General features: G+C 37.0%; 1 protein-coding gene and 1 long non-coding RNA gene across 7 annotated transcripts in view; one reads left to right on the forward strand and one right to left on the reverse strand.

Annotated features, from left to right (window-relative positions):
- VPS13B (vacuolar protein sorting 13 homolog B) overlaps window positions 1-26,852 on the forward strand; it is an 805,543-nt gene that overhangs the window by 617,080 nt on the left and 161,611 nt on the right. For 5 of the 6 annotated variants that reach the window (XM_058699592.1, XM_058699588.1, XM_058699590.1 and 2 more), the window contains one exon: window positions 23,093-23,488. In XM_058699592.1, the coding sequence (XP_058555575.1) occupies window positions 23,093-23,488 (396 nt within the window). The remainder of the gene's footprint in view (window positions 1-23,092; window positions 23,489-26,852) is intronic. The other variant, XM_058699591.1, reaches the window with a different exon arrangement.
- LOC131494878 (uncharacterized) lies at window positions 3,610-11,499 on the reverse strand. Its single transcript, XR_009253623.1, has 5 exons — window positions 11,361-11,499; window positions 9,303-9,458; window positions 8,842-9,002; window positions 8,281-8,456; window positions 3,610-3,856 (listed from the first exon to the last, which is right to left on the reverse strand). It is a non-coding gene; the product is annotated as an uncharacterized LOC131494878 (long non-coding RNA).

A 26,852-nucleotide genomic window follows, 5' to 3' on the forward strand; every position in this document is an offset into this window, starting at 1 on the left:
GGTTTTTTTAAATGTACTTTTATTATGAAAAACCAAATACAATATCCAGTTAGTGGTTTAAGTTCTTCCAAGTCTAAAACATTTTAACCAAGAGTAGTTTTCTTTAATAAATTGAGGGAATATTAGTTGGAATGATATATCAGCTGTGTGTGATTCCACTAAATACTAACCTAGCATCTTTGAAATGCTCCAGAATTTACTCTTAGACAAAAATTTCCTTACTGTAAATAATTTGTCATGTAAAGTATGTAAGTAGACATTATTGCATAGCCTAATTAAATTCTCTTACTACACAGCCAGGTTGCCACTCTATATTAATTTAGAGATCGTTAGAAATACAGAACACATAAAGCATTTCTTACCATAGGAATGTATTATTTTATAGATTTTTGGCAACTCAAGAAAATTAAATTTTTTCCAGCTTTTAGATAATAGGATATATTAAGAAAACTATTATTTATGCTGAGACTGGGGGAACAAGTTTCAGCTTTATAATATTCCCCAGTGTCATTCCCTTCCTTTAAAAAATAAAAAAAATAAAAAAGCTTTTTTTTTTAGTTTGCAAATAATGCTTCTGATTTTTATACGGTGTGAACTCATTAAGAATCTTTTGCTACTGTTAGTTTTTTGAATTTAGATGCACATCTTTTTTTTAATTTCAGAGAGAGAGAGAGAGAGAGAGGGCATGCAAGTGGGGAAGAGGGGCAAAGGGAAAAAAGAGAATCCCAAGCAGGCTCCACACTCAGTGCAGAGCCCACCTCAGGGCTCAGTCCTATGACCCTGGGATCATGACCCAAGCTGAAATCTAGAGTTGGACACAACCAACTGAGCCACCCAGGCACCCCTAGATGCACTTCTTATTCAAGTATTATTCCCAAAGTTTTATGCTCCAGCTCTAAAATGGTATGTTATTCTTTTCTTGCTCCTGAATTAACATTTCAGGAGCAATAAAAGTTACAACCCTGCAGAATACAGGAAATACTGATTATACCTACCTAACCTTAAGTTTTCATCTTAAAGGTACAAACTTAATAGCTTTTGAATTCATCCTTACAGATTTACTTTTCAGGGATTATTTATCTAAACAACATGATACAATGCTACTATTTAGCATTTGTTTTTGGAAAAATAATTCAGAGTTCTTGAGTATTCTCTTATTTCCTCTGGTCACTTAATACTACCTTAGAGCAAATGATAGGTCCCAACTTTTACATCAAAAACCCCTTCAAAGCTCTCTCCACCCCCATCTCCTTCCTTCAGAGGCAACAATTGTACCCATTAGCAAGGTCAGTGGCTTGGAGAAACCTGGAAAACAGCAGCTACCAGAAACCCACTAGAATAATATCTCCAGCAGGTGATAGATTAGTTGGAACAAATTGGAACCATTGCAGTTCAGCAATCCTGGTTTCTTTCAAGCTGTTTTTAAAATGTCGTCATTTTAATACACAATCTAAGCCCTGCGGAACAGTCCACAGCAGGTTAATTTGAATCATATGATGTGTCACTGCCCTCAGCTGACATGAGCTCTATTCCATGTGTGAAGCCATAATAAATCCATTCCCAACCGGGGAAAATTCCCCGTGAGAAGGTGAACTAATCCAGGCCTCACACTGGCATGCTAGCCCTCCATAATTGAAAGCAGGGCCACCTGTTCCCAGCACAGTTAGCCTATAGAGAAAAAATTAGCATTAGATCAGATACTTCTTATATTGGAAAATCATTCATAGTTCTTGCAAATTCAAATTCCACTGTGAATTGCTTGGTATGACATCATACAGAAACATAGGAATGTGCCCACTTGATCCCAGTTTAAAAGTTTTGTTAGCCATAGGATTCCTTAACTTTGAAATGAGAAATTTTTTTTTTTAATTTAATGAGAGCTGACACGTGAGAAGAAGAACTGGGAAGGGTGCATATTTTTCTAATTAACTCAGGGTCATTTGTAAAAACATTTGAGCTCCCTGGTATTTTTTTCATTGTTCCTTTGCAGACATATTTTTGAGCACTGTCACTGTAATGACATTTAATGAAATGACATTTAAATGACAACAAAGAAAAATCTGATGCCAAGTGGGGAGAATATTACCACATCATTTATGTTTTATTATAAATTAATTAGCATGCTACAGTCTTCATATAGTTTAAGGAACAGTTATTTCAAAGACAGTTATGACTGCAATTGCATATTTATTTTACTATACCAGGTGTCTCTAGATGAAACACGTAACCACTGAAATTTTTTTCTCGTAATAAAATTCTTTAGTGTCTCTCTGTTTAACCTGTTGTTTAATTTACCCATGTAGTCTTTAGGTCTTTTTAATTTCATTCTGGTTTTAGACTGGTTTCAGCTCCTATTTTAATTGATTTTTGTTTTAAAAATTTATTTGACTTTTAATTGGTCGTGATCCTATTTTGAATACTGTTTTCTTCCATTTTATGGATTAACTTGCTGTTTTATAGGTTGCAATGATTTTTTCTTGTAAAAATTTTCTAACCATTCCAGTATAATCCCATTTGCATAAACTTCTTCGATTTGAATGAAAATACATACTTATTAATGTAAAATATTACTTAAAAAAGCTCAGGTACGGTAGCACACCATTCAAATAGGTTTATATAAATAAATGGTAGAGATTTTAAGTTGTTTACCCCAAGATATGTATTTTTGAATTTTTTTTCTTTTCTTGGTGAACTCTGCTTTTATATTCCGTAATTACTGATTTTTTTACTCAGTGTGGATTAATTGAGATATATCTTGAAAGCACAGTTTCAGAGGAATTAAGATACCTGAAAAAGATGACCCAAATAGCCCCTTGACATTTTCTGGAGTGGAAAGTGAAGAATAAGTAACACAGCATTTAAACATAAGAAGATTTTATTGTGAAAGAAAGCACCTTAAAGAACTCATTTTAGGGGTGCCTGGGTGGCTCAGTCGGTTGAGCGTCCGACTTCAGCTCAGGTCATGATCTCACAGTCTGTGGGTTCAAGCCCCGCATCGGGCTCTGTGCTGACAGCTCAGAGCCTGGAGCCTGCTTCCGATTCTGTGTCTCCCTCTCTCTCTGCCCCTCCCCTGCTCATGCTCTGTCTCTCTCTGTCACAAAAATAAATAAAAACATTTTTTAAAAAATTAAAAAAAAAAGAACTCATTTTAATTAATCCCTCTTAATGTTGCCCTGATAGTTAACCCTTTGCCTCTTTTCTCTTTCCACAAATGGGGCCAAGGCCCATACCTTAATTCAGCTTTATAGCCGTACCAGCAAGCTATCTTCTATATTTAAGAAATGTAAACTAGTTAATAAAACTGTTAAGAACCTTGACTTTTACATTTCCTGAGTTTTATGGGTTCCAATTTGCGGTGTCAGCATTACAGTTTCATAGTTTATTTTCCCCATGATTTATCAAAATGAAACCATAAACTTAATGTCAGGATGTCAAATAGGGACTGGACCAAGAATTTTTAAAACACAGGAAAGCCTTTCATTATTTCAACCTAATTTTTTCAACTATAACTTGTATTGGAAGAAATGAGAAAAGAGGATGACTTTTAATTAATTTTTTAATTAACTTTTTTTTATTCCTGTAACAACATGATTTTAATAGCAGAATTTTCACTGCAGACTCAGTAAGCCATATGAAGAGACTTTAAGTGTCCTTTAAAAGTTAGGCTGACAATAGTGCCTCCAGGGGACGATGCTTGGCTAAGTAATAGGACCAGAAGAGTCACAGAAGCTGGTTGAGGGGGCTGCAAAGTGGTTAAGAGGTGGCTCAGGGTCTCCTGCGGGGAAGTCAGCGGTATGGCAATTATTTAGATTCTTTATTTCTTCACGTGATCTAATTGTCAGGATTATTTCCTCTGCTGAAGAGAATGAGGGTAATTGGAGGGATGTCTTTCTAGGATCATGCGACAGACTAAGGCTGAAGAGAACATTATTTGGCTTCTCCTAAATGTAACCTTCCATCTTTGTGCTGGCATGCACATCTTCCCTCGCTCTCTAACCTGTGCCTGCCCAGCGACATGGTCTGGGGCCTTTTGTTCATCCCTCTGTACAGACAATAACCTCAACTATCTCTTTTACACTAACGACTCCCAAATGCCTAGCTCTGGTTTTGACTTACCCAACTCCAGAACTATTCCTCCATCTGCCTGGTGGATATGTTTAGTTATTTAAAATTCAGTATTTCCACATTAAATTAAACCATTTTCTCTCCTCTCCTGATTTATCCCTGCCCTTAGTATAGTTTCCAAAGATCTTTACATGTGCTAGTGATAGCAGCAACATTATTCCAGTCATGTCTTCTCACAATTTTACTGTCATTTTTGATTCTTTTTTTTTTATTCCAAGTCTCTTTGTTTTTCCTTTGAAATGGTCCTCCATTTTGCCTGCTACCTGCCTGGTTTAGGTTTATGCCCTGATTACTTCCTTCGTCTGTTTATGGGCAGCCCTCACTCCAGATTCTCCTGTTAGTCACTAATCCTGTTGTCCCCTGGGCCCTTGCTAAATTAGCCTCACCTGCCAAACTTCCATGATGTTGACCACACACCCCTCTCAGTTCATCTGGTCAGAGCTCTCCTCAGCCCTCAAGGCTGTCTCTAATCTGGTGACATCTAGCTTAGCTGTCTCTAAGCAGGTGATCCTAAGATGTTGTAGTTCTTTGGGCCTCAATATTTTCTTCTAACATAAGACAGCGGTTTTAAGATTGCTTCGAGTTCGAAAATGATGGTTGTAATCACTAATCGAACTCTTCCTTTATTTTTACAACAGAGATTTATGAGCGATTGCAGTATGGCACACGTTGCTTTAGGCATTGAAAATACAGTGGTGAGCAAAAGATAGCCCCTCCTCTCAACAAATGCATATAAACCAGTAGAAAAGATAGTTACAAAAAAGTTACAGAAAGTAGTAGATAATGATAAGCTAATATACATGTCATGAGGTTCTGTGGATTCATAAAAAAGTGGAGATTCAGGGAAGCTTCTCTGAGTGACTGACACTGTAGCTGAGTTGCACAGGATGAAAGGGAGTTAACTAAGGACTGTGGAGGGAAGGGTGGATCTTTGGGAGAATATGTGCAAAAGACGCTATGGTGAGAGGTATCTGTGTCAGATTAAATGAAGGCAGGAAAGAGGAAACCAGTGCTATCAGGTGAGGCTCCAAAGAGAGGCAGAGGCCAGGCCTTTCTGATCATAAAAAAGGATTTTAGGACTTTTATCTTGAGTGTAGTAAGGAGCCATTAAAGAGCTTTCAGTAGGATGTGTACGTGGTGGGGGATGTAGGACGTGGGAGGTGTGTGTGTGTGTGTGTGTGTGTTGCATTTTGAAAAGATAACTCTAGTCAGGGTGGAGAATCAGTAAGAGGGGCTAGAGTAGATGGAAGGGAGCAATTAGGAGAATATTGCAGTAGTACTGGTGAGAGGTAATTGTAAGTTGGATCAGAGAATCTTGATAGAAATGGGGCACCTGGGTGGCTCAGTCAGTTAAGCATCTGACTTCAGCTCAGGTCATGCTGTCACAGTTCATGGGTTTGAGCCTCACATCAGGCTCTCTGCTGTCAGCGCAGACCCCTCTTCAGATCGTCTCTCTCCCTTTCTCTCTGCTGCTCCCCCATGTATGCATGTGTGCACACAAACAGGTGCTCGCTCGCTCTCTCAAAAATAAACATTTAACAAAAAGAAATGGAGAGAAGTGAAAGATTTGGCAGATAGTGGGAAGGCAGAATCTACAGACCATAGTAATGGAGTAGAGAGATAGGGGGTGAGGAAGAAGATTTAAACATGGCTTCTGGTTTTCTGACTGGTCTAACTGGATGGGTCGTGCTTTGTCCCCACAAAATTCATATGTTGAAACTGTAATCTCTACTGTGATGGTATTTGGAGATGGAGATTTGGGAGTTAATTAGGTTTAGAAGAGGTCATGAGGGTGGAGCTCCCTCATGATGGGATAGTACACTTAGAAGAGTTATCATAGGGCTTGCTGTCTCTCTTGCCATGTGAGGACACATTAAGAAGGTGGCCATCTACAAGCTAGAAAGAGAGCCTTCACCAGAAACCAATCATGGTGGCACCCTGATCTCAATTCCAGTCTCTAGAACCATGAAAAAATAAATTTCTATTGTTTAAGCCACCAAGACATTGCATTTTGTTATGGCAGCCCAAGTTAAGACAGGTGATTTACTGAGATGAAAATACTTGAAGAGAATCACATTGTTTTTGTTTTGTTTTCATTTGTGAGAGTACAGAGAGATCATAAGTTTTGACCTAGATATGTTAAGTTTGTGGCAATTATTCAGACAGATCTGGAGCTCACAAGACCAACACTAGTGATAAACGATTGCATGTTTTGGAGTCTTTGGGATACAGATTCTAATTCAATCCAAAGGGTTGGATGAGAGATTACTCAAGGAAAGAGTAGAGAAAAAGTAGAGAAAAGAGCCTAAGACTTGACCTTGAAGAAGTCCAAACAGGATTTACTGGCCAGGAGGAGAAGCCGAGAAAGGAAATTGTGAGCCTAGAGGAAAATTTGAAAATTGTAATTTCGAAGAAGCCAAGTTAGTAGTGCTTTGACATTAAGAAAGATGAGAAATTGGAACTATCTAGTGGATTTATAGATATTGTGACTGCAAGTGTTTTCTCCCTATTGGGTTATTCTGGATGGAAACTAGAATGCATTGAAGTAAGCAGGAGGGAAAAGGTAGTAGAGGTAGAGAGTATAAATAACTCCTTTAGAAAGTTTGTGAAGAAGAAGAATAATTAAGGGTAGTATATGAAGGAGCATTTGGGATCATGGTTTGGGGATTTTATTTTTATGATGAAAGAGACTTGGAACTCTTTCCAAGAGGAATCCAGTGGAGAGAATAATTGGATAAACTAAAAAGAGAAAAGATAAAGGTGGGTACATTAGAAAAAGGGAAAAAGAGGGGCACCTGGATGGCTCAGTCGGTTGGGCATCCAACTTTGGCACAGGTCACGATCTCACAGTTTGTGTGTTTGAGCCCCACATCAGGCTCCATGCTGACAGCTCAGAGCCTGGAGTCTGCTTCAGATTATGTGTCTCTGTCTCTCTCTCTCTCTCTCTCTCTCTCTCTCTCTCTCTCTCTCTCTCTCTGCCTCTCCCCCATTCACACTCTGTCCCTCTCTCTCTGTCAATAATGAATAAACTTCAAAAAAAAATTTTAAAAGGGAAGAAGAATCTAATATGTATTTGAAAAAAAAGTTTTAAATTAGAGAAGCAACAGATGCTCTATTTTATATAGCAAATTAAGGAAGGAGAGGAAAAGGACACATGCAGGTAATTTTTCAGTTTGGTAGCAAGAAATTGAGGGTAGCAAGAAATTAACTTTATCCATGAAGCTAGAAGCAAGATCACCTATTGAAGTTGAAGAGGGAGGAGAGGAGTTTGATGATTTTGAGGCAGAGTGGGTTGAAATCATCTTCCAGTATCATTTTTTCATATCCCATACTCACTCTCATCTCTGTGCCTTTTCTTAACTTTTATATTATGGAAAATTTCAAATAGATACAAAAGTAGAGTGAATAGCATATAGAACCTCCTGCTTAAATAATTGTCAGCTATTGACCAATCTTGTTTCTTGCATACCCCTATCCACTCCCTCACCTTCTGTATTATTTTGAAGCAAATTCCATGCATCATCTATCATCTGTAATATTTCAGCATAAAGTATCTCTAAAATACAACAACTTTTAAAAAATAAACCACAATACTATTATCAAAGCTAATCATTCTTCAGTGTTATCAAATATGTAGCTAGTATTCATTCAAATTTCCAATTATTCCATACATATCATAATGTGTGTGGATGTGTGGGTATTGGTGTGCATGTATATTTCTTAGGTTTTTTTTTTTTTAAACCAGGAGCCATATATGTTCTACGCATCACTATTGGTTGATATGTATTTCTAGTATCTTTAATCATTAGGTTTTCTCCTCTATTATTTTTCATCTCTTGTAATTTATATATTGAAGAAACCAAACTTGTAGAGTTTACAACAGTTTGGATTTTGTCTATTCCCCTGTCCTCTGTACTTCCTACATATAAATTGGTAGTTGGTTTAATCTATTCAGGTTTGCTTATTGTTACTATTATTTTCAGCAAGACTGTTCTGTAAAATGGTTTGTATTGTTCCATCAGAAGGCACATAATATCTGAAGGTCTCTTTCTGTGATGTTAAAAGCCACTGATGCTGAATGCCTGAATTCATTGGAGGTTGCAAACAGTAATCTTTTCATTCTAACACTCTTTTTTCATGTATTAACTAAAGTACCTCTAGTGCGTCGGCTAAGCGTCCAACTTCAGCTCAGGTCATGAAATTACGGTTCATGGGTTCGAGCCCCATGTCAGGTTTTGTGCTGACAGCTCAGAGTCTGGAGCCTGCTTCAGATTCTGTGTCTCCGTCTCTCTCCGCTCCTCCCCCATTCATGCTCTGTCTCTCTCTCAAAACTAAATACAAAATAAAATAAAATAAAATAAAATAAAATAAAATAAAATAAAATAAAATAAAATAAAATAAAAGCTTCTGTAAAAAGAAGCATTCCTTCATCTACTACTTGGTTACTCAGTAGTATTGTTCATCTAAAGAAATGTAAAATTTTTCATTTTCTTTACCCATTTTCAAAAAGGAGCTGATTTTCTCGGTGAGAGTTTTTCACAATGTATACATATATCAAATCATCGCAATGTACACTTGAAATATATTACAATTTCATTTGTCGTTGCTACTTTAATAAAGCTGAGGGGAAAATGAATTATTTTTCTAGCATATTCCAATGGTGGCCAATTAGTTATTGCTTGGTATTCTTAAGTCATTATTTTTAATAATACTCACATTATCTTATCTTTGGAAGTGGGAGCCTCTAGAAATTGGCTTCTTCATGTTTTTAATCTTCCCTCACTGTGGAATCCTTGTTCCCTTATCTCAAAACAAGATTTGGCTGTTCCCAAAAGGCAGCTCTGCCGTCTCCAACCAAGGATGAGTACGTGCCATCACTGAGAAAAGCAAAATAAAAATAAAAAAAGAACACGGACGCCAAAAGAGCAAAGAGCTGCCAGAATTATTAGAGCAGTAGAATGTGTTTAGCCCTTTTTGATGCCTGTTTAGAGGGAAAGAAGTTCATTTAGATAAGTTGAGTTCAATGCATTCATTTTAGAAAACCAGTACAATTCCCCTATAATCAAAGCATTTTTGGGGAGATACAATATAGTCCAAAACTCAGTGTGTGATCATAAGAATGTGTGCATGAGTAATAATAGTAGTAGTGATGATGCTCACGTGCCGGTTGTACTCACCATGAGCTGCTGCTGGCTGACCCAGTCAAGAACACGTGTCAGTCCATGTGTCTGGGCAGCACGTGTGACTGCTTGTTTGTACCCAGTTCCACTTGATATACTGTTGTTAATTGAAGCACTCACATCTGCCACCATTGAGGTCTTTACACTTCACACCTTCAGTAAAAACACATTGATCTCATTGTCATGGGCAACTTTCCAGGTTTGCTAGCTCTCACACCTGTGAATACTCAGTCTCCACTGTCCGTTATCATCAGGAATACATTTACGTGGACACTGTCACAAAAATCTCAATTTGAACTGCTGAATAAGAGGAAAAAAATGTCCTATGACCTAATAATAAAAAAATATTTTTATTAGAGATGCTATAATGCATAAAATGAAGCTTGATTATAGATTTGTTCTGTGTTTTGCATTTACCTCTCTAAAATGGCACGGGGGCACCATCATCCCTGTGCCTATATGTAGCTACCACCCTATATGCACTGACTGTTTTTTTAGCAAGGCTTGCTTGTCTAAAAAAAAAAAATACATATATTTATATCTTTTACAAATAAAATTCCAAAGGAAGAAACACTTAACAAAGAGGTTTTCTTTCATAAATGTTATGATTTGGGTATAACAAGACATATTGAATCCATTGGGTTTTTGGTAATAGATTTCAAAATACATCATAAATGTAAGTAATATGATGACTAATGGGTCAAGTAAAGTTGGAACATTTTAAATGAGAAAATAGCTGGAACAGTTTTCAGGAAACTTTTCCAGTTGGTGTTTGGTCCCCCACAAGGTGTGTATTAACATAAACTTAGGGGAATCACCTCTGGGGCTTGAATTTGCTCTCTGATTTCATTACTACAATATGATTCTTTTCCTTTCACTATTAAGTCATCTCCTAGGGTGATAGGAACATAAAATAAGTGTAATTTATTTGTATTTGTCTAATCTCCTTTTAACTCAATAGTCATCTCATCATTCTGTTTCCTGGTAGCTGTTCAGAAAGTTTTGAAAGGTAATTAGAATCTAATAATTGACAGGCATGGGTTTACTTGGTAACTTAAAGATATGGAATGTGTTCTGGGGATGGTGAGAAATTATATCTGGCAGAGAAATAGATGACTCAACTGGGAGATTCTCTGTTACTGCATATTCTTAAAACCTAAACTTTGCAAGTAATCTATTTATTAAAATTCAGTGAGGATTATGAAAAAATTCTCAACCTTTTGAAAACAATCTGGTAATAATTCGAATAAAATCCACCTTAACAATCTATGCCTGGTTCTTTATCCAGGTATATTTCCAGTTCTCATAAAACATTATTCTATATAGTTTCCGCTATGTCTCTGTTGAATAAAACTTTTCTAGTCCATTTTTATTAATGTTTTCGTCTTAATGGTGAAGTTAATGCGTTTCATCAATTTTTAAGTATAAATACCAGAAAATATATTGCTCAGTTTTTATTTTTATTTTCTTATGTTTAAACATGCCAGACTTTTTTGTTGCATAATTTTTCACATTTATAAAAATAATCTTCCTGTCATTATGAGACTGAAAATATTTACATTAAAGGCGCTAATTTTCTTCCCCCAAAAAGTGACTGCTAGTTCAAAGATGTGAAAGTTTTAGAAGCACTGCGTAATAAATGTAACAATACAAATTTGTTAAATTTGTCACATTTTTATATTTTTTTCATTTTTCTTTTTAATGTAATTTATTGTCAAATTGGCTAACGTACAGTGTGTAAAGTGTGCTCTTGGTTTTAGGGATAGATTCCCATGATTCATCGCTTACATACAACACCCAGTGCTCATCCCAACAAGTGCTCTCCTCAGTGCCTATCACCCATTTCCCCCTCTCCCTCACCCAACCCCCCCCATCAACCCTCAGCGTGTTCTCTGTATTTAAGAGTCTCATGGTTTGCCTACCTCCCTCTCTGTTGGTAACTATTTTTTCCCCTTCCCTTCCCCCATGGTCTTCTGTTCAGTTTCTCAAGATCCACATGAGTGAAAACATGATATCTGTCTTTCTCTGACTGACTTATTTCACTCAGCATAATACCTTCGAGTTCCATCCATGTTGCTGCAAAGGGCATGATTTCATTCTTCCTCATTGCCAAGTAGTATTCCATTGTATGTATGAACCACATCTTTATCCATTCATCAGTTGATGGACATTTAGGCTCTTGCCATAATTTGGCTATTGTTGAAAGCGCTGCTATAAACATTGGGGTACAAGTGGCCTATGAATCAGCACTCCTGTATCCTTTGGATAAATTCCTAGTAGTGCTATTGCTGGGTCATAGGGTATTTCTATTTTTAATTTTTTGAGGAACCTCCACTCTGTTTTCCAGAGCGGCTGCATCAGTTTGCATTCCCACCAACAGTGCAAAAGGGTTCCCATTTCTTCGCATCCTTGCCAGCATCTGTTATTTACTGAGTTGTTAATTTTAGCCATTCTGACCAGTGTGAAGTGGTATCTCAGTGTGGTTTTGATTTGTATTTCCCTGATGATGAGCAATGTTGAGCATCTTTTCATGTGTCTGTTGGCCATCTGGATGTCTTCTCTGGAAAAGTGTCTATTCATGTCCTCTGCCCATTTCTTCACTGGATTATTTGTTTTTTGGGTGTTGAGTTTGGTAAGTTCTTTATGGATTTTGGATATTAACCCTTTATCTGATATGTCATTCGCAAATATCTTTTCCCATTCTGTCAGTTGCCTTTTAGTTTCGTTGGTTGTTTCCTTTGCGGTGCAGAAGCTTTTTATCTTGATGAGATCCCAATAGTTCATTTTTCTTTTAATTCCCTTGCCTTTGGAGATGTGCGAGCAAGAAATTGCTGCGGCCAAGGTCAAAGAGGTTGCCTGCTTTCTCCTCTGGGGGTTTGATGGTTTCCTATCTCACATTTAGGTCTTTAATCGATTTTATTTTTGTGTATGGTATAAGAAGTAGTCTAGTTTCATTCTTCTGCATGCTGTTATCCAGTTCTCCCAGCACCATTTGCTGAAGAGATGGTCTTTTTTCCATTGGATACTCTCTCCTGCTTTGTCAAAGATCAGTTGGCCATACATTTGTAGGTCCATTTCTGGCTTCCCTATTCTATTCCATTGGTGTATGTGTCTGTTTTTTTTGTGCCAATACCATACTGTCTTGATGACTACAGCTTTGTAGTAGAGGCTAAAGTGATGCCTCCAGCTTTGGTTTTCTTTTTCAATATTACTTTGGCTATTCGGGGTCTTTTGTGGTTCCATACAAATTTTAGGATTGTTTGTTCGAGCTTTGAGAAGAATGCCAGTGCAATTTTGATTGGGATTGCATTGAAAGTGTAGATTGCTTTGGGTAGTATTGACATTTTAATAGTATTTGTTCTTCCAATCCATGAGCATGGAATGTTTTTCCATTTCTTTGTGTCTTCTTCAATTTCCTTCATAAGTTTTCTATAGTTTTCAGCATATAGATCTTTTATATCTTCAGTTAGGTTTGTTCCTAAATATTTTATGGTTCTTGGTGCAACTGTAAATGGGACCAATTTCTTAATTTCTCTTTCTGTTGCTTCATTATTGGTGTATAGAAAGGCAACCAACTTGTGAGCACTGATTTTGTACTCTGCAACTTTGCTGAATTCATGTATCAGTTCTAGCAGCATTTTGGTGGAATCTTTCAGGTTTTCTATGTAGAGTATCATGTCGTCGGCGAAAAGTGCAGTTTGACTTCTTTGCCAATTTTGATGCCTTTTATTTCATTTTGTTGTCTGATTGCTGATGCTAGGACTTCCAACACTATGTTAAACCACAGTGGTTAGAGTGGACATCCATGTCGTGTTCCTGATCTCAGTTTGTCACATTTTTAGATGTGACAGTAGCTTCATGATTTTACTTGAAGGATTCATACATGTTGATGGACTTTACACAACAGTAAAGGGCACTGTATCATGGTGCGTGCTTCTTGTCTCTTGGAGGAGCTGGTACTTTTGAAAGCAATACCTGGTATTACAGGATAGCCTCATTTCAGCCCTGCTTTTGGGGCTCTTGGCTTTCTAGGATTGTCCAGCTTGCCCTAATGGGACTGCCCAGCCCCCTGTTTACACATAGATCTAGCTCTAGGGGAACAGGGACGAGGGACTGTGCATCCCAGTGGGGGACACCATGCACAGAGGTTGCACTGCATGCAAGCAAACATAAAAGAAAAATTTTAAGGTAAATTACTTAAATGTTTTAAATATCAATTTGTTTCTTATAAAAAGTTAACAATAGCTGTCTTGTGCTATGTATATATAGCTCTACTAGAGTTTTAAACTTTATGAAAGCTTTCATCAGCTACTGTTCAGTAATTGAGAGATTGTACTCGTAAATTTAAGATCACCCAAATGAAGTTTTGATGCATAGATCTCAGTTTTGACATGACCTCACAGGAAGGATAAATCAAGTGACCAGAGTATCCAAATAAGAAGCCCTCCTTGACCAATCTCCTGGTCTGAGAAAAGGTGTTCCAGAAACCAACACCACAGAAAATTAACATTAAAAATTCACATTTCAAATTCATGAAATAAATATAAGAAATTTAAGTAATTAAACTTTCAAAATATGTTTAAAATAATTCTGTAGCATTTATGCTTCTAAAGTTATTCACGTTTAAAATCGCACTGACACTCTTGGGACAAACTGTATGAGAGAGGGAGATCCAAGATACTGCTTCAGAACGTCTTTTTCCTAGGATTCGTTGAGTCCTGATTAATTGTTATGTGTAACTAGTAACCTAATAGAGATTCATGACTTTTAAAGATAAGACAAGAAACTGTAAATCATTATGTATTTTCCATCTTCATTTCAAGCTATTAGACTTGTATTGAATAAATATTATGGGCTGTCCTCCATGTTGCTTTTGGAAATGGATCTTTCTGATTTCAGGCTATTCAAAGAAGAAGTTATATTTGGTAAAATAAGGTCAATTATGTGCGTCAAATAGATTCATACTTGAAATTCACCAATTTGATTAGATTTTAGTACACATTTCTTTATCTGAATTACCAGCATTTGAAGTTTACTGACAAAAATAAACCTTTTAAAATATGTTTTATAATATAAGCCGAGTCCTATGAAAGAATATATTCACTCTTGTGAATGAAACTGCTTTAGGTAGCACCAAAGTGACCTGTGCTTTTGAGTTTTGCTGGCTTAACTGACTCTAGTCTAGCTGTTAAAACGCCTAATTTTCATGTGCCACATTTGGTATTAGTAAAATCAGGAACTGTCCTGCATCTTCCCTAACATTTAGAAGTTGTATTCCATCTTTTTCACTTTCTGTAGAAGGGCCACCTGTAATCTTACCATTAAAGGTATGAGAGCGTTCTACCTACTACCTGATTGGAGGGGTCATGGAGAGGTTTAGGAAAGCAAACCTAAAAGCTAACCTAGTACACGTTTGGTTAACGCTTAGGCCTAAAGTAGGTTTCTGCTACATGTAAGAGCCATGGACATACTCAAGCCATTTGGCATTTTGAGAAATACACGTGAGACTAAAAAATAATGCAATGGAGTGGAAAAAAAATATTCTATCATGCACATGACAAAGGCATTGAAATAACATTGTGTTTTATTTTTTAAATTAATACGCAATAAAACTGTCCTTTTTGGTGTACAGTTCTGTGAATTTGAATACATACACACATTTGCGTAACTGCTACCACAGTCAGGGTATAGAACAGTTCCATCATCCACAACAACACCTTTCATGGCATTTCTTCATAATCACACCCTCCCCCAAACCCTAATCTGTGATAACTACTGCCCTCCATCACTTTAAGGGGTTTTGTTTGTTTGTTTTGCCTTTTTGAGAATGTCCTACAAATCGAATCCTGTAGCATGTAGCCTTTTCAGACTGGCTTCTTTCACTTTCACTTGAGGCTCAACCAAGATGTTGCATGTAACAATAGCATATTCCTTTTTATTGCTGAGTAGCATTCCATTATGTGGGGGTCCTATAGTTTAATAATTCATCCATTGAATCACATCTAAGTTGTTTCCAATTTTGGTGATTATGAATAGAACTACTTTAAACATTTGTGTGTAAGTTGTGTGAACATAAGTTTTCATTCCTTTATGATAAATACCTATGTGTGAGATTGCTAGGTCATATAAATTTTATATGAAACTGCTAAAATGTTTTCCGGAGTGGATGTGTCCTTTGGCACTCCCACCAGCAATGCAGGAGAATTCCACTAGCTCCAGCTTCTCTACAGCACTCTATATTGTCAGTATTTTTTTTTATTTTAGTCATTCTAAAATTAATTTATACTTTTCTTTTTTTTTAATTTTTTTAACGTTTTTTATTTATTTTTGAGACAGAGAGAGACAGAGCATGAACAGGGGAGGGGCAGAGAGAGAGGGAGACACAGAATCGGAAGCAGGCTCCAGGCTCTGAGCCATCAGCCCAGAGCCCGACACGGGGCTCGAACTCACGGACCGCGAGATCGTGACCTGAGCTGAAGTCGGCCGCTTAACCGACTGAGCTACCCAGGCGCCCCAATTTATACTTTTCTAATGACTAATGATGTTGGACATCTTTGTATGTGCTTATCTGCCATTCATGCAACGTCTTTGGTGAAGTGTCTATTCAGACCTTGTGCCAATTGTAAAATTAGGCTGTTTGTTCCTTATTATTGAATTTTGAAAGTTCTTTATTATATTCTGGATATAAATCTATTGTCAGATAAGCAACTTTCTCCCAGTACATAGCTTGTTCTTTTTAGTCTCTTAATAAAAACTTTTTACAGAGCAAAAGTTTTTAGCAGTGAAGTGCAATTTATAATTTTTTTAACGAATATAATTTTTTTGGTACTATATATAAGAACCTTGCCTAACTCCAGGACTGGGAAGATTTTTCTCCTATGTTTTCATCTAAAAACTTGATTTAATTTTATATTTTGTATTTAGATCCATGACGTGTGATCCATTTTGAGTTAATTTTGTATATGGTATAAAATTGGGTTCAGGCCCTTCCCCCCTCCCCCCCGCCCCCGCATGTGGATGTCCAGCACCGTTTTTTAATAAAACTATTCTATTTCGTTGAATTGCCTTTGCACCTTTTCCAAAAATCGTTTGACATTTTTTTGGACTCTATTTTTGTTTTCTTCCACTGATATATGTGTATATCCCTTCTCCAAGACTATACTGTCTTGATCAAAGTGGCTTCATGCTAAGTCTTAAAATGTTGTAAGTCCTCCAATATTACTCTTCTTTTTCAAAAGTGTTTTTGGTATTCTAGTTACTTTGCTCTCCTGTATAAATTTTATAATCAGCTTTTCTGCATCTGAATAAGTACTAATGAGACTTTGATTGGAATTGTTTCAAATCTATAAATCAGTTGAGAGAAGATTGACATCTTTACTTAAATCTTTCTTGGTATTTCATTAGCATTTTGTAGTGTTCAGCATATAGATACTGTATGTATTTTATTAGATTCATACTAAAGTACTTATTTTATTTAGAACTATCATAAATGTAATTTTTTTTAAAAAATTTATTCCAACCTCACATAGCTAGTTTGTAGAAACTGAATTGGTTTTTATGTGGTAATCTTGTATTCTAAAATCTTGCCAAATTCACTTATAAATTCTAGGAATTTTTTCTATATATTCCATGGAGTTTTCTACGTGAACAATCATGTCATCTGTGGAGACATTTTTTCCCTTCCAATCTTTATTTTTATTTCTCTTTCTTGCCTTATTGCTCTTGGGTAGGATGTTTAATATTATGTTGAGTATAAGTAGTAAAAATGGATATCCTTGCCTTGTTTCTGATCTTAGGGTAAAAGCATTTGACCCTTCATGACTAAATATGATGTTAGGTGTAGGTTTTCACCTATGAACTTTATCAGATTAAGGAAGTTCCCCTCTACTGATAGTTTCTTAAGAGTTCTTATAAATGGATATTGAATTTTTCAAAACATTTTCCGTATCATCTTTTTGCTTGTTTGCTTTTAACTGTTAACATCACTACTTTGTTGTGGGGTTTTTTAATGGTTATTTATTTTTTGAGAGAGAGAGAGGGAGACAGAGGATCCAAGCAGCCTCTGTGCTGTCAGTGCAGCCTGATGTGGGGTTCAGACTCATGAACTGCGAGACCATGGCCTGAACCAAAGTTGGCTGCTCAACCGACTGAGCCATCCAGTTGCCCAACATCATTACTTTGATTTTCTAATATTGAGCCAACCATGTACTCTTAGCATAAACCCTCTTGGTCATGGTATGTTATTAGTTTTATGTATTGCTGGATGTGATTCCTAATTTTTTTTTTTGAGAATTTTTATGTCTCTGTTCTTAAGGTTAGTTTTACTGTCTTTGTCTGGTTTTAGTATCAATAATGATGGTTTCATAAAAATGAATTGAGTAGTGTTCTCTCCTCTTCTGTTTTCTGTGACACAAGAAAATGAAGAAAACGAAGATGAAAAGAAGGATTTTCATAGACCCTCTTGCGAGCACTAAGAATTCTCTTCTCACTTCCTAAAGCCAGAAACAGAGGATTTCTCCTAGTATTCCCTCTTTCCACACCTCACGCTCACTTTGGACTACCTTGAGTCCAGGCTGGGGGATACAGGAAGGAAAATTACAAACTCATTTCTATTTTGATGGTATTTTCCAATCTAGTCATCTTTTCCAGTCTTCCTGTTAGCATTTACTCTACAGCATCCTCAAATTGCTACTCTATGTAAGTTTTATAACTGCATTCTCTCCAGCTTCTGGATCTGCTTAGAGTGAGAGGGACAGGATTCTATCTTTCCTGGAATCCTTAAATAATTTTTAAAGAAAGGGAACTGGCAACTAATGAAGAACAAGGTATATTAGATATTTTTGCTTTGAGAGAAAAGATAAAAAAGAAGCCGAGGCAAACATTCCTAGGCCTTGAAACTTAATTTATACTCCCATTAGAAACTGGAAATGTTGTGTAACTAAATATACATGTGGAATTTGTGTTACTTCTCTGTTAATGGATAATAAATTAACTACAAATGTGGTGGCATGCAGCAACATAAATTTATTATCTCATAATACTGTAGGTCAGAAGTCCATGTGTGTTCTGCTGGATTCTCTGCTTAGAATGTCACAGGGCTAAAATCAAGATGTCAGTTGGACTGGGCTTTAATCTGGGAGCTCCAGAGAAGAAACTCATTCTAGTTGTTCACATAATCCGGTTCCTTGTGGTTGTAGGATTGAGGTACCTAATTACTTGTTAGCTGTCGGCCAGGGTTTCCCTCAGTTCTAGGGCCGCTCATTCCTTTTCACCTGACCCCCATCATCCTCAAAGCAGCAATGACATATAATAGAGCCCTTCTCATGCTTCAAATCTCTCTGACTTCCCTTTCTGCCTCCTTCATATATAGGGTTTATATATTAAAGGGTTTATATATCTAGGCCTACCAGATAATTTCTGTGTTTTAAATTCAACTGAGCTAGTCTTTTTATCACATGTATAAAATCCCTTCACAGCACAACCGTACCTAAAGTAGCATTTGATTTAATAACCCAGGGAGAGACATCTTGGGCAGGGGAGTCATCTTTAGAATTCTGCCTACCACAGAACCAGATTAGAATGTTTGGCAGTGCTCCAGCATGATTAGACCAAACATACTTTGTGCTGAGTGGAAGGCCCAGTGCTATATATTAATGATGAAAAGTAGGCACTCGAGGAACTTCTTCATTGGTGGAAGATATAATCTCATAAAAAGATACTTGTGCAAGGCCAGGTTTGTGGATCAACTTTTTGCAGAAAATGCTGAGCGCTATCCTGAAGATTAGGCATTAGGCAGAGAAAGAGTACAGTAGACAAAGGACCAATCTGAGCAAAGGCCTAGTGATATAACATAGCAGGAGCTGGAGGAAGTGGGCTTTATAAACTCTGTGATATTTCTGGAACCTTAATGTGCAAGGGGGAGAATGGCTGCAGATAAAGAAAGGCAGGGATTTTTTTTTTTTCCCATTCTAAGGAGCGTGGTCTTTTGTACCATAGGTAAAGAAGAACCCTTAAAGTTTTAAACAGGAGTGAGCCAATCAGGATCACATTTGAAACAAATCATTTGGAAATTACTCTGGAGACTGGATTAACAGGAATTGTCTAGACAGATCATTTAGGCAGCTTTATAATAGCTGAACAATATCAAAACCATGGAGGGAAAAAAAAATGGGGAGTGGCTGGAATGCTGGAGAGAAGGAGATTGGTATCAAGCAATATTTTGGAAGTTGAACTTAATCATTGAGTAGATTTGGACCAGGAAAAGAGGACATGAAATGAGTCAAAAAGTCCGATTTCTGATTTGAGCCACTTGGTAGATTATAGAGCCATTAACTGCAACAAAGAATATAGCACACCCAAGAGGAGTTAATGGATTGTTTTGGATAAAAGGATGAGACTATGGGAGTTCAGTAGAAAGGAAAGATTCATTCATTTTTTCCTTCATTATATCATTAAATACACATTTAGTACTCACTGTGGACTGGACAGTAGTTTAGACACTCAGAATATTAAGATGTAGGACAGCCCTTACTCTCCAGGAGCTCACAGTTCACTGGACTGTGACAGATACATAAGAAGGTAACTATAAAAATAATATAAAGAGGTGCCTGATGAGTCACGATGCACAGGGTATTCTGGAAGCATTGCATGAGCAGCATCTTACTTGGCCACAGGGGTCAGGAAGGATTTCCTGGAGGAAGTGACTCAAGGACTAAGTCCCAAAAGATAAGGTAATAACCACAGATGTAAACAGTCACTGGGACCACAGTAGGACCCATATCAAGGTAGTAGTCAGCAACTCATACATAGCATTCCACCAGTGACTTGACAGTCTACAGACAGGGAAAATAGATCCCTTAGGCTTTGCAGTTGGTTTAGGTGGATATTGGGCAACTTCCTGAATGGATCACTAAATTGTGTCTAGAGCTGCAGAAAGAACACTTCAGACCCTTCGCTTAGGTATGCATATTACGAATCCAGACAAAAGCAGATAGCTTCTGGCCCCAACATTTGAGTCTTCTTTCTGCTATAGCTTTGTTTTGGTTTCCTGTTGGTGCTTTCATCTATTAAGATTGTCCTCTTTTTTTCATTGTGGCAAAAGGTAGTATTATTTTCTGTGAGGCCATGGAATTTGGAAGCCCATGTAAAGGGTAGGCAGAGCAAATAAATGTATGGGTCATTCGAACCATCCAGTTTTCCTAAAGTATTTACCCACCAGCTTCTTTCAGTACCCCCAAACCTACAAATCTAAAATAATGCCTTTCAACAAGTGGTGCTGGTATAACCGGAAACTCCCAAGTAGAAGGAAGAAGTTGAACCCCTACCTCACACAGTACTCAAAAGTTAATGCAAGGACAATCACAGGCCTAAATGTAAGAGGTAAAGCTAAAAAACTTGTAAAATAAAACGTAAGTGTCAGTCTTCATGACATTGGGTTAGCAATGGTTTCTTGATAGGACCCTGAAAGCATAATCAAAATAATAAATTGAAATTCACAAAAATTAAAGTCTTCTGTGCTACAGATGATAGCATAAAAAAAACTGAAAAAATCCACAGAATGGGAGAAAATATTTGCAAATCCTCTGTTTGATAGGGACTTGTATCCAGAATATACAAAGAACTCGTATAATTCAATAATAAAAAGACAACTCAATTTTGAAATGACAAAACAAGTGAATAAACATTTCTCCAAGAATATATACAAATGGCCAATAAACATATGAAAAAGTGCTCAATATCATTCAGTGTTAGGGAAATACAAATCAGAATCACAATGGGCTACCACTGTATACCCACTAAGATGACTGTAACCAAATAGAACCCAGAAATCCCACTCCTAGGTAGATACCTAAGAGAATTGAAAATATGATCACATAAAAATTTGTATGTGAATGTTCACAGCAGCATTATTTATAATAGCCAAAAAGTAGAAACAACTCAAATGTCCATTAACTGATAGTGGATGAACAAAATGGGGTCTATCCATATGATGGAGTATTATTCAGTTACAAAAAGGAATAAAGTACTAATGATACATATTTCAACATTAACGAACCTTAAAACCTTTTGCTATGCTGACTGACAGAAACCAGGCCCACAAGGCAAGACATTATATAATTCCGTTTATGTGAAATGTCCAGAATAGGCAAATCTGTGGCGACAGAAGTTAGATTAGTGGTTGCCAGAAGCTGGAGGTGGGGGATGGGTGAGAGGGACTGCTAAATGGGCTGGGATTATTTTGTGTGTCGTGATGATAATGTTCTGGAAGTAGACAGGCAATAATTGCACACTCCTGTGAGTTTACTAAGAAACCATTGAATTGTACACTCTAGGTAAACTGTATGGTGTGTGAGTTAACATGTCAATAGGAGGTGAAAAAATGATTCATTTAAGTTAGGGTGTTATTTCTGTTTAAAAAAAATAGGGGAGCAGGGGACATTTTAGTATTGCAAAGGGCGAGTTAGATATCTGATCCTTTCCAGTGGACAACTAGTTAGAAGCAGGACTCTCAGAGTTTTGCTGGGCCTGATTAAAAGAAACACATGGGAAGGCACACTTAAAAAGGATGGCACCCTGAGGGAACCTGGGTGGCCAGGAGAAAACTGTAAGCTGAGGAAGGTGAGAAGAGGTCCTCCTTATGAAGAAAAGTATAGAAATTAACTTGATCTGCTTAACGATCTTGCCAGTAGCTTCATCTGGGTTTGTATCTTATATTACATCCCCAGTCTCCAGTGAAAAGAACACTTGTTAGGTTAAGTCAAGCTCACACATAGGCAAGACACAGCGTGCCAGGCACTATGTATAATGATGTATGATGTGTTCTGCCTTCACGGTGCTTATAGTCTTATGTCTCGACTGATAACGAAAACAGAAGTAAGAAGAAAGCAAAACCAGAAAATTAAAGCTAGTTAGTTTTAATATGAGGTAACTAAGCAGCAAATAAGGACAACATCTGGTGTATGGTACATATTAAATGGACTGTAGGTTTTAGGAGATCTCAGTCTACACTTGCTTCATTCGATGGGGTGTTTAAATTTTTTAGAATGCAGAATGTAGGGAAAGATGTAAAGGGACTCTTCTGGTTTGCAGCAGGTCACAAAGGGGAAACAAACTTTTTCTGCATATAATCAATCAGAGAAGGAAAGGCTACTTCAGTTAGTTGTGGTTTTTTTTTAATGTTTATTTTTTGAGAGAGACAGAGAGAGACGGGGGAGGAGGGGAGGGGAGAGAGGGAGACAGAATCCAAAACAGGCTCCGGGCTTTGAGCTGTCAGTACAGAGCCTGATGCGGGGCTCCAACTCACAAACCATGAGATCATGAAATGAGCTGAAGTTGGACACTTAACCTACTGAGCTTCTCAGGCGCCCCTGGACAGATATTTTTTAATACTGATATTTGTGTCAAGCATTGTGCCAGTTACTAGGAGGTGTCCTTTTACCTTGGAAGAAAGAACACCAGTTCCAGTAACAAACTGAAATAGCTGCTTAATTTTGCCTCAGAGTGAGAGGGCAGAAGTAGATGTCCATGGGTGGCCTTCAGTCTATCAGGAACAGTCACATGGACTGAAACAGGAAGGTAGGCATGTAAGTAGTCCCGGGAAAGTGTTCCTTTGAGTAACTACATGGAAAGAATAGTTAAGTGATGAGTAAAAAAATGATAACATCTGGCATCCTAATGAGTCTGCTGTGCAAGTGCAGGGAAACTTAAATAGGAGCTTGCCGGGGAAGGAAGGGCTTATATTCAATGACAGAACTTCAACAATTTTCTTATCTTTTTTAATTCTGTAGCAGATATCAACTTGGATATATCAAAGCCTTTGAAAGCCAACCTGAGTTTTACCAAGCTGGATCAGATAAACCATTTTTTAAAGAAGATAAGAAGTGTACACAGCAAAGAGACCTCAGCCCCATTGGACACCATGTTGAATAAGGATGAGTTTCCAGCCTCCAAGTGTTACCGTGGAAAGTTGTCTAAACCTAAATTTCATGGTGTTGGAGCACAAAAGATTCCATTTCAAGAAAACCTGTGGAGAACTATTTCTTGCTTTCAAAAAATCACTGTCCATACCACTCAGATTGTGATCTCCATGGAAACTGTTCCCCATCCTAATAAACCATGCCTGTTAGCATCTTTATCAACCCTCAGTGGAAGCCTTAATGTCAAAGCGGCACAAAAAGTACCTGGTAAGTCACAGAAAGGGGGAGAGGGGAATGATAATATGATTTGTTAACATCTGAAAGTGCATAATTTTGAAGAGTCATAGAGGTTAAAAGTTTGAAGGACCACTACAAATAGAGACATTTCTGGTCTGTGACCTTATTTTAACAGATAATTTTATAACAAATCCTTCGAACCTAAATATTTTAACACCCTGAATTAAAGTTGTATCCGTCTCTTCAGGCATATTCCTACAAAGGCCTACAAAACCAAAGCCATCCATTTCTAAATTTCTTTTTACCTTGAATAGTGGTAATGGAACAGTGGAGTATCAGGTTTTGTTAACCCTTAGAGCAGTGGTTCCCAAAGTGTGGTCTCAGAACCAACAGAATCAGCATCACCTGGGAACCTGTTAGAAATGCCGGTGTTCAGACCCTACCCCCGACCTACTGAATCAAAAACCCTGGGCATGGAGCCCAGAAACCTATTCCAAAAGCTCTACAGGTGATTCTGATGGACTGTGTTAGGTCACTGGTCACACTTTATTTAAAAAGAGAAGAATTGTTCTGGTGGCAGGTGTGCTGCACAAAGCGTAGTAATAGACGCCAAGGCTCAACTTTGCAAGGACAATACCATTGATGGTGCCAGCAATACCTGGCAGAGAAAAGGCTGTGCTTCAGTGCCTCACCTAGCAAAGAGTGGCACGCACTCTGCAAACTGGATGTCGTTGATGGGTGGAGAGCTGAGGAATTAACGGGCAGTGACATCTACGTTTTCTTCTTTTGCTACCATGACTGAAGTGCTATGTGCTCTTTCACACTGAATCAAAAAGTGTAGGCAGAAGGAGTGGGAGGAGGGGAAGAGGAAAGACAAGGTACAGGTAGGAAGTAACACTTTTCAATCACAGAACCTGCTAGCTACTGTGGGAGTTCAGGGCACAGTGCCAGAAATTTTACTTTGAAAGTAAAAGTAGCAAAAGGGAAACATTTCTTTCCACTTTAATTTGCAGGAAAGAATTGGGGTTAAAGGGGATAAAGTAAATCCTGAAACTATATGCAACTTAGTTGCTTCCTAAGAAGTAGTTAAGTGGCAGCTGGAGACTCACTGGAACTTAGTTCCACATAGCCATTTTGGGCACAGTAGTTTAAGAGATAAAGGGAAAGTTTTATGGTGGAGAAGTACAAATTTTAGGCCAAAAAGTAGATGATTTATTTCTTTCTCACCAGAAATATTTGTGACCAAGCCAGCTAAAAGCACTGTATTTTTTTTTATTGTCTTAAAAGTTAGAAATGAAAAATGTAAGGTCCATGGGACATGAACGACTATGAAACACTGGCGGCTACAATGCCTGATTTATCCACAAATAAATTGCAAGCCAGACAAGGTTGGGCCCGTTCCCACGCCTTTCCAGTTGTACCTTAATCATAGTAGGGAAAGGTTAGCATTCAGACAGAGGAAAAGAATTTAAATGGGCTATACTCAATTCTAGGTCCTTTTCTGTTTTCATCCTCATTTCTTGTTTTATTCATTTTCTACTCATTTTACCCAGTTTTAATGGTGTTTGTCCTCAGTAAACATCTCTAAAATGTAGTTAAAATCCTCTCACTTAGCTCTACAAGATAGTAGCCTCACTCTGCTTTTGTAACTTGTTTTTCCCCCTCATACCAGAAAAACTACCTACCCCTATCCCTTTTACAATCATGGACTTCAGTGTAGTTAAACACAGAATTAGAAACTATAGCTCCTACAAAGATATACTTTATACAAGTCTAATGTGTAATGTCGACAAACGTTCTAAAGTAGTTACTTGTGTCAATAAATCAAATCAAATTGAAGTTAGCTATTTAACAGGAACAATTTTATTATGAGAACATAACTAACACCGAATCTGTTTTCCCTACATTCTCCTCAATGTAGTGGCATGCTCAACAGTTTAAGAAGATAACAAAGCCAAATAATTAATTACAATTAAATAAAATTGGGGTAAGTTCTAGTTATTGCTGATGGATGATTTCTGAGAAATTATAATTGAGAGACTATTACATATTTGTCAAAAATTGATTTTTTAGCTAAGCAAAACTTTTTAAGTCAAATATAATTTAAGCTTTAAACATTAATTTCATTATATTGAATATCTTTAAAATTCATGCTTTGCAACCTGGATGAAATATACTCAAATCTGTGTTCAAGGCCTATTTTTGATGAGTGGTAAAAAGTATCCCTCACAAAAAAAAAAAAAAAAAAAAAAAAAAAAAAAAAAAAAAAAAAAAAAAAAAATATCCCCTTTTACCAGTAGTTCTATTTCTTTTCGTATTCTGCAAGCGACATCGTTCTGCACTGAACTGAACTTTTTTTATAGTGTATCTTTGAGCTCAACAGAGTTAATGTCAGAGTTTTATAGTTTGAATCTAATACAGAAATACTTAACTGTGTCTTTGATTTTACAGTTTATATAACTATTGTGACCATCTGCAGCAGCTGCACTTTTCACATTATTTGCTGAACCAAATTGAGCACAGTGACAAAAGCAGTCATCTCAGATGTACTATTAAACAGAGAAAGAAAAGGGAGCATTGCCTGGGTACAGTATAGCCATCTGCTGTACAGATGTTATTGTATAGAATGACTTAAGATAAAATAATTGTAGAAAATTTTCATTAAAACCTCAACAATTTGCACTTGTTTATGCAAATCTGCATAACTCCCCAATGAGACAACACACTTGGGGTTTCTTTGGTTCTCACTCACTTTCTCTTTGATCCTTTTTGATGTGCTGACTTTAATAAACACAGTCAAAAACACTGCAAAAACATCATGGAAAAAACTACAAAGGAACAATTATAGCAGCAGAAACTACTCTAATCCCTAACTTACGCAAGCTATTTTTAGTGAAATATTTTTTTTAACACTCTTTATGTGACAATGTTATATAAACAGGGTAAAACGGTCCTTTCCAGATGAGTTTTAATTTAGGAGCTGAAATAGACTTGTAATGCCAGAGGAATCTTATGTTCTAAGTAATATTTAGAGAAACACAATGGGGAATGTGTTATAGTCTGTAAGGTACAAAAAAATATTTGAGTTCATCTAATGATTGTATTTTTTATCATCTAAACCATCCTAAGTTTAAGAGAAGAGTATAGGGAAAGGGAATGATAAAAGCCTGACAGGGGAAAATTAATCTTCTTCCCAAGACATTGATAATAACACTTAAATCGAGAACCACTCTCGTGTTCATTTACTGGCTTTTGCAACAAAATATGTACAAATTATTTACTGAAATGTTTTCATCATTTGAAACAAAATGAAATGGTTAAATATTTTCAACTTAAAAAAAAAAAAAAGGAAATCTGCAAGTTTTTCTTAGCCTTCTGTCCTATCCTGTGACGC

This window comes from Neofelis nebulosa, chromosome 14, assembly GCF_028018385.1.
Source record: "Neofelis nebulosa isolate mNeoNeb1 chromosome 14, mNeoNeb1.pri, whole genome shotgun sequence".
Classification (NCBI taxonomy): domain Eukaryota; kingdom Metazoa; phylum Chordata; class Mammalia; order Carnivora; family Felidae; genus Neofelis; species Neofelis nebulosa.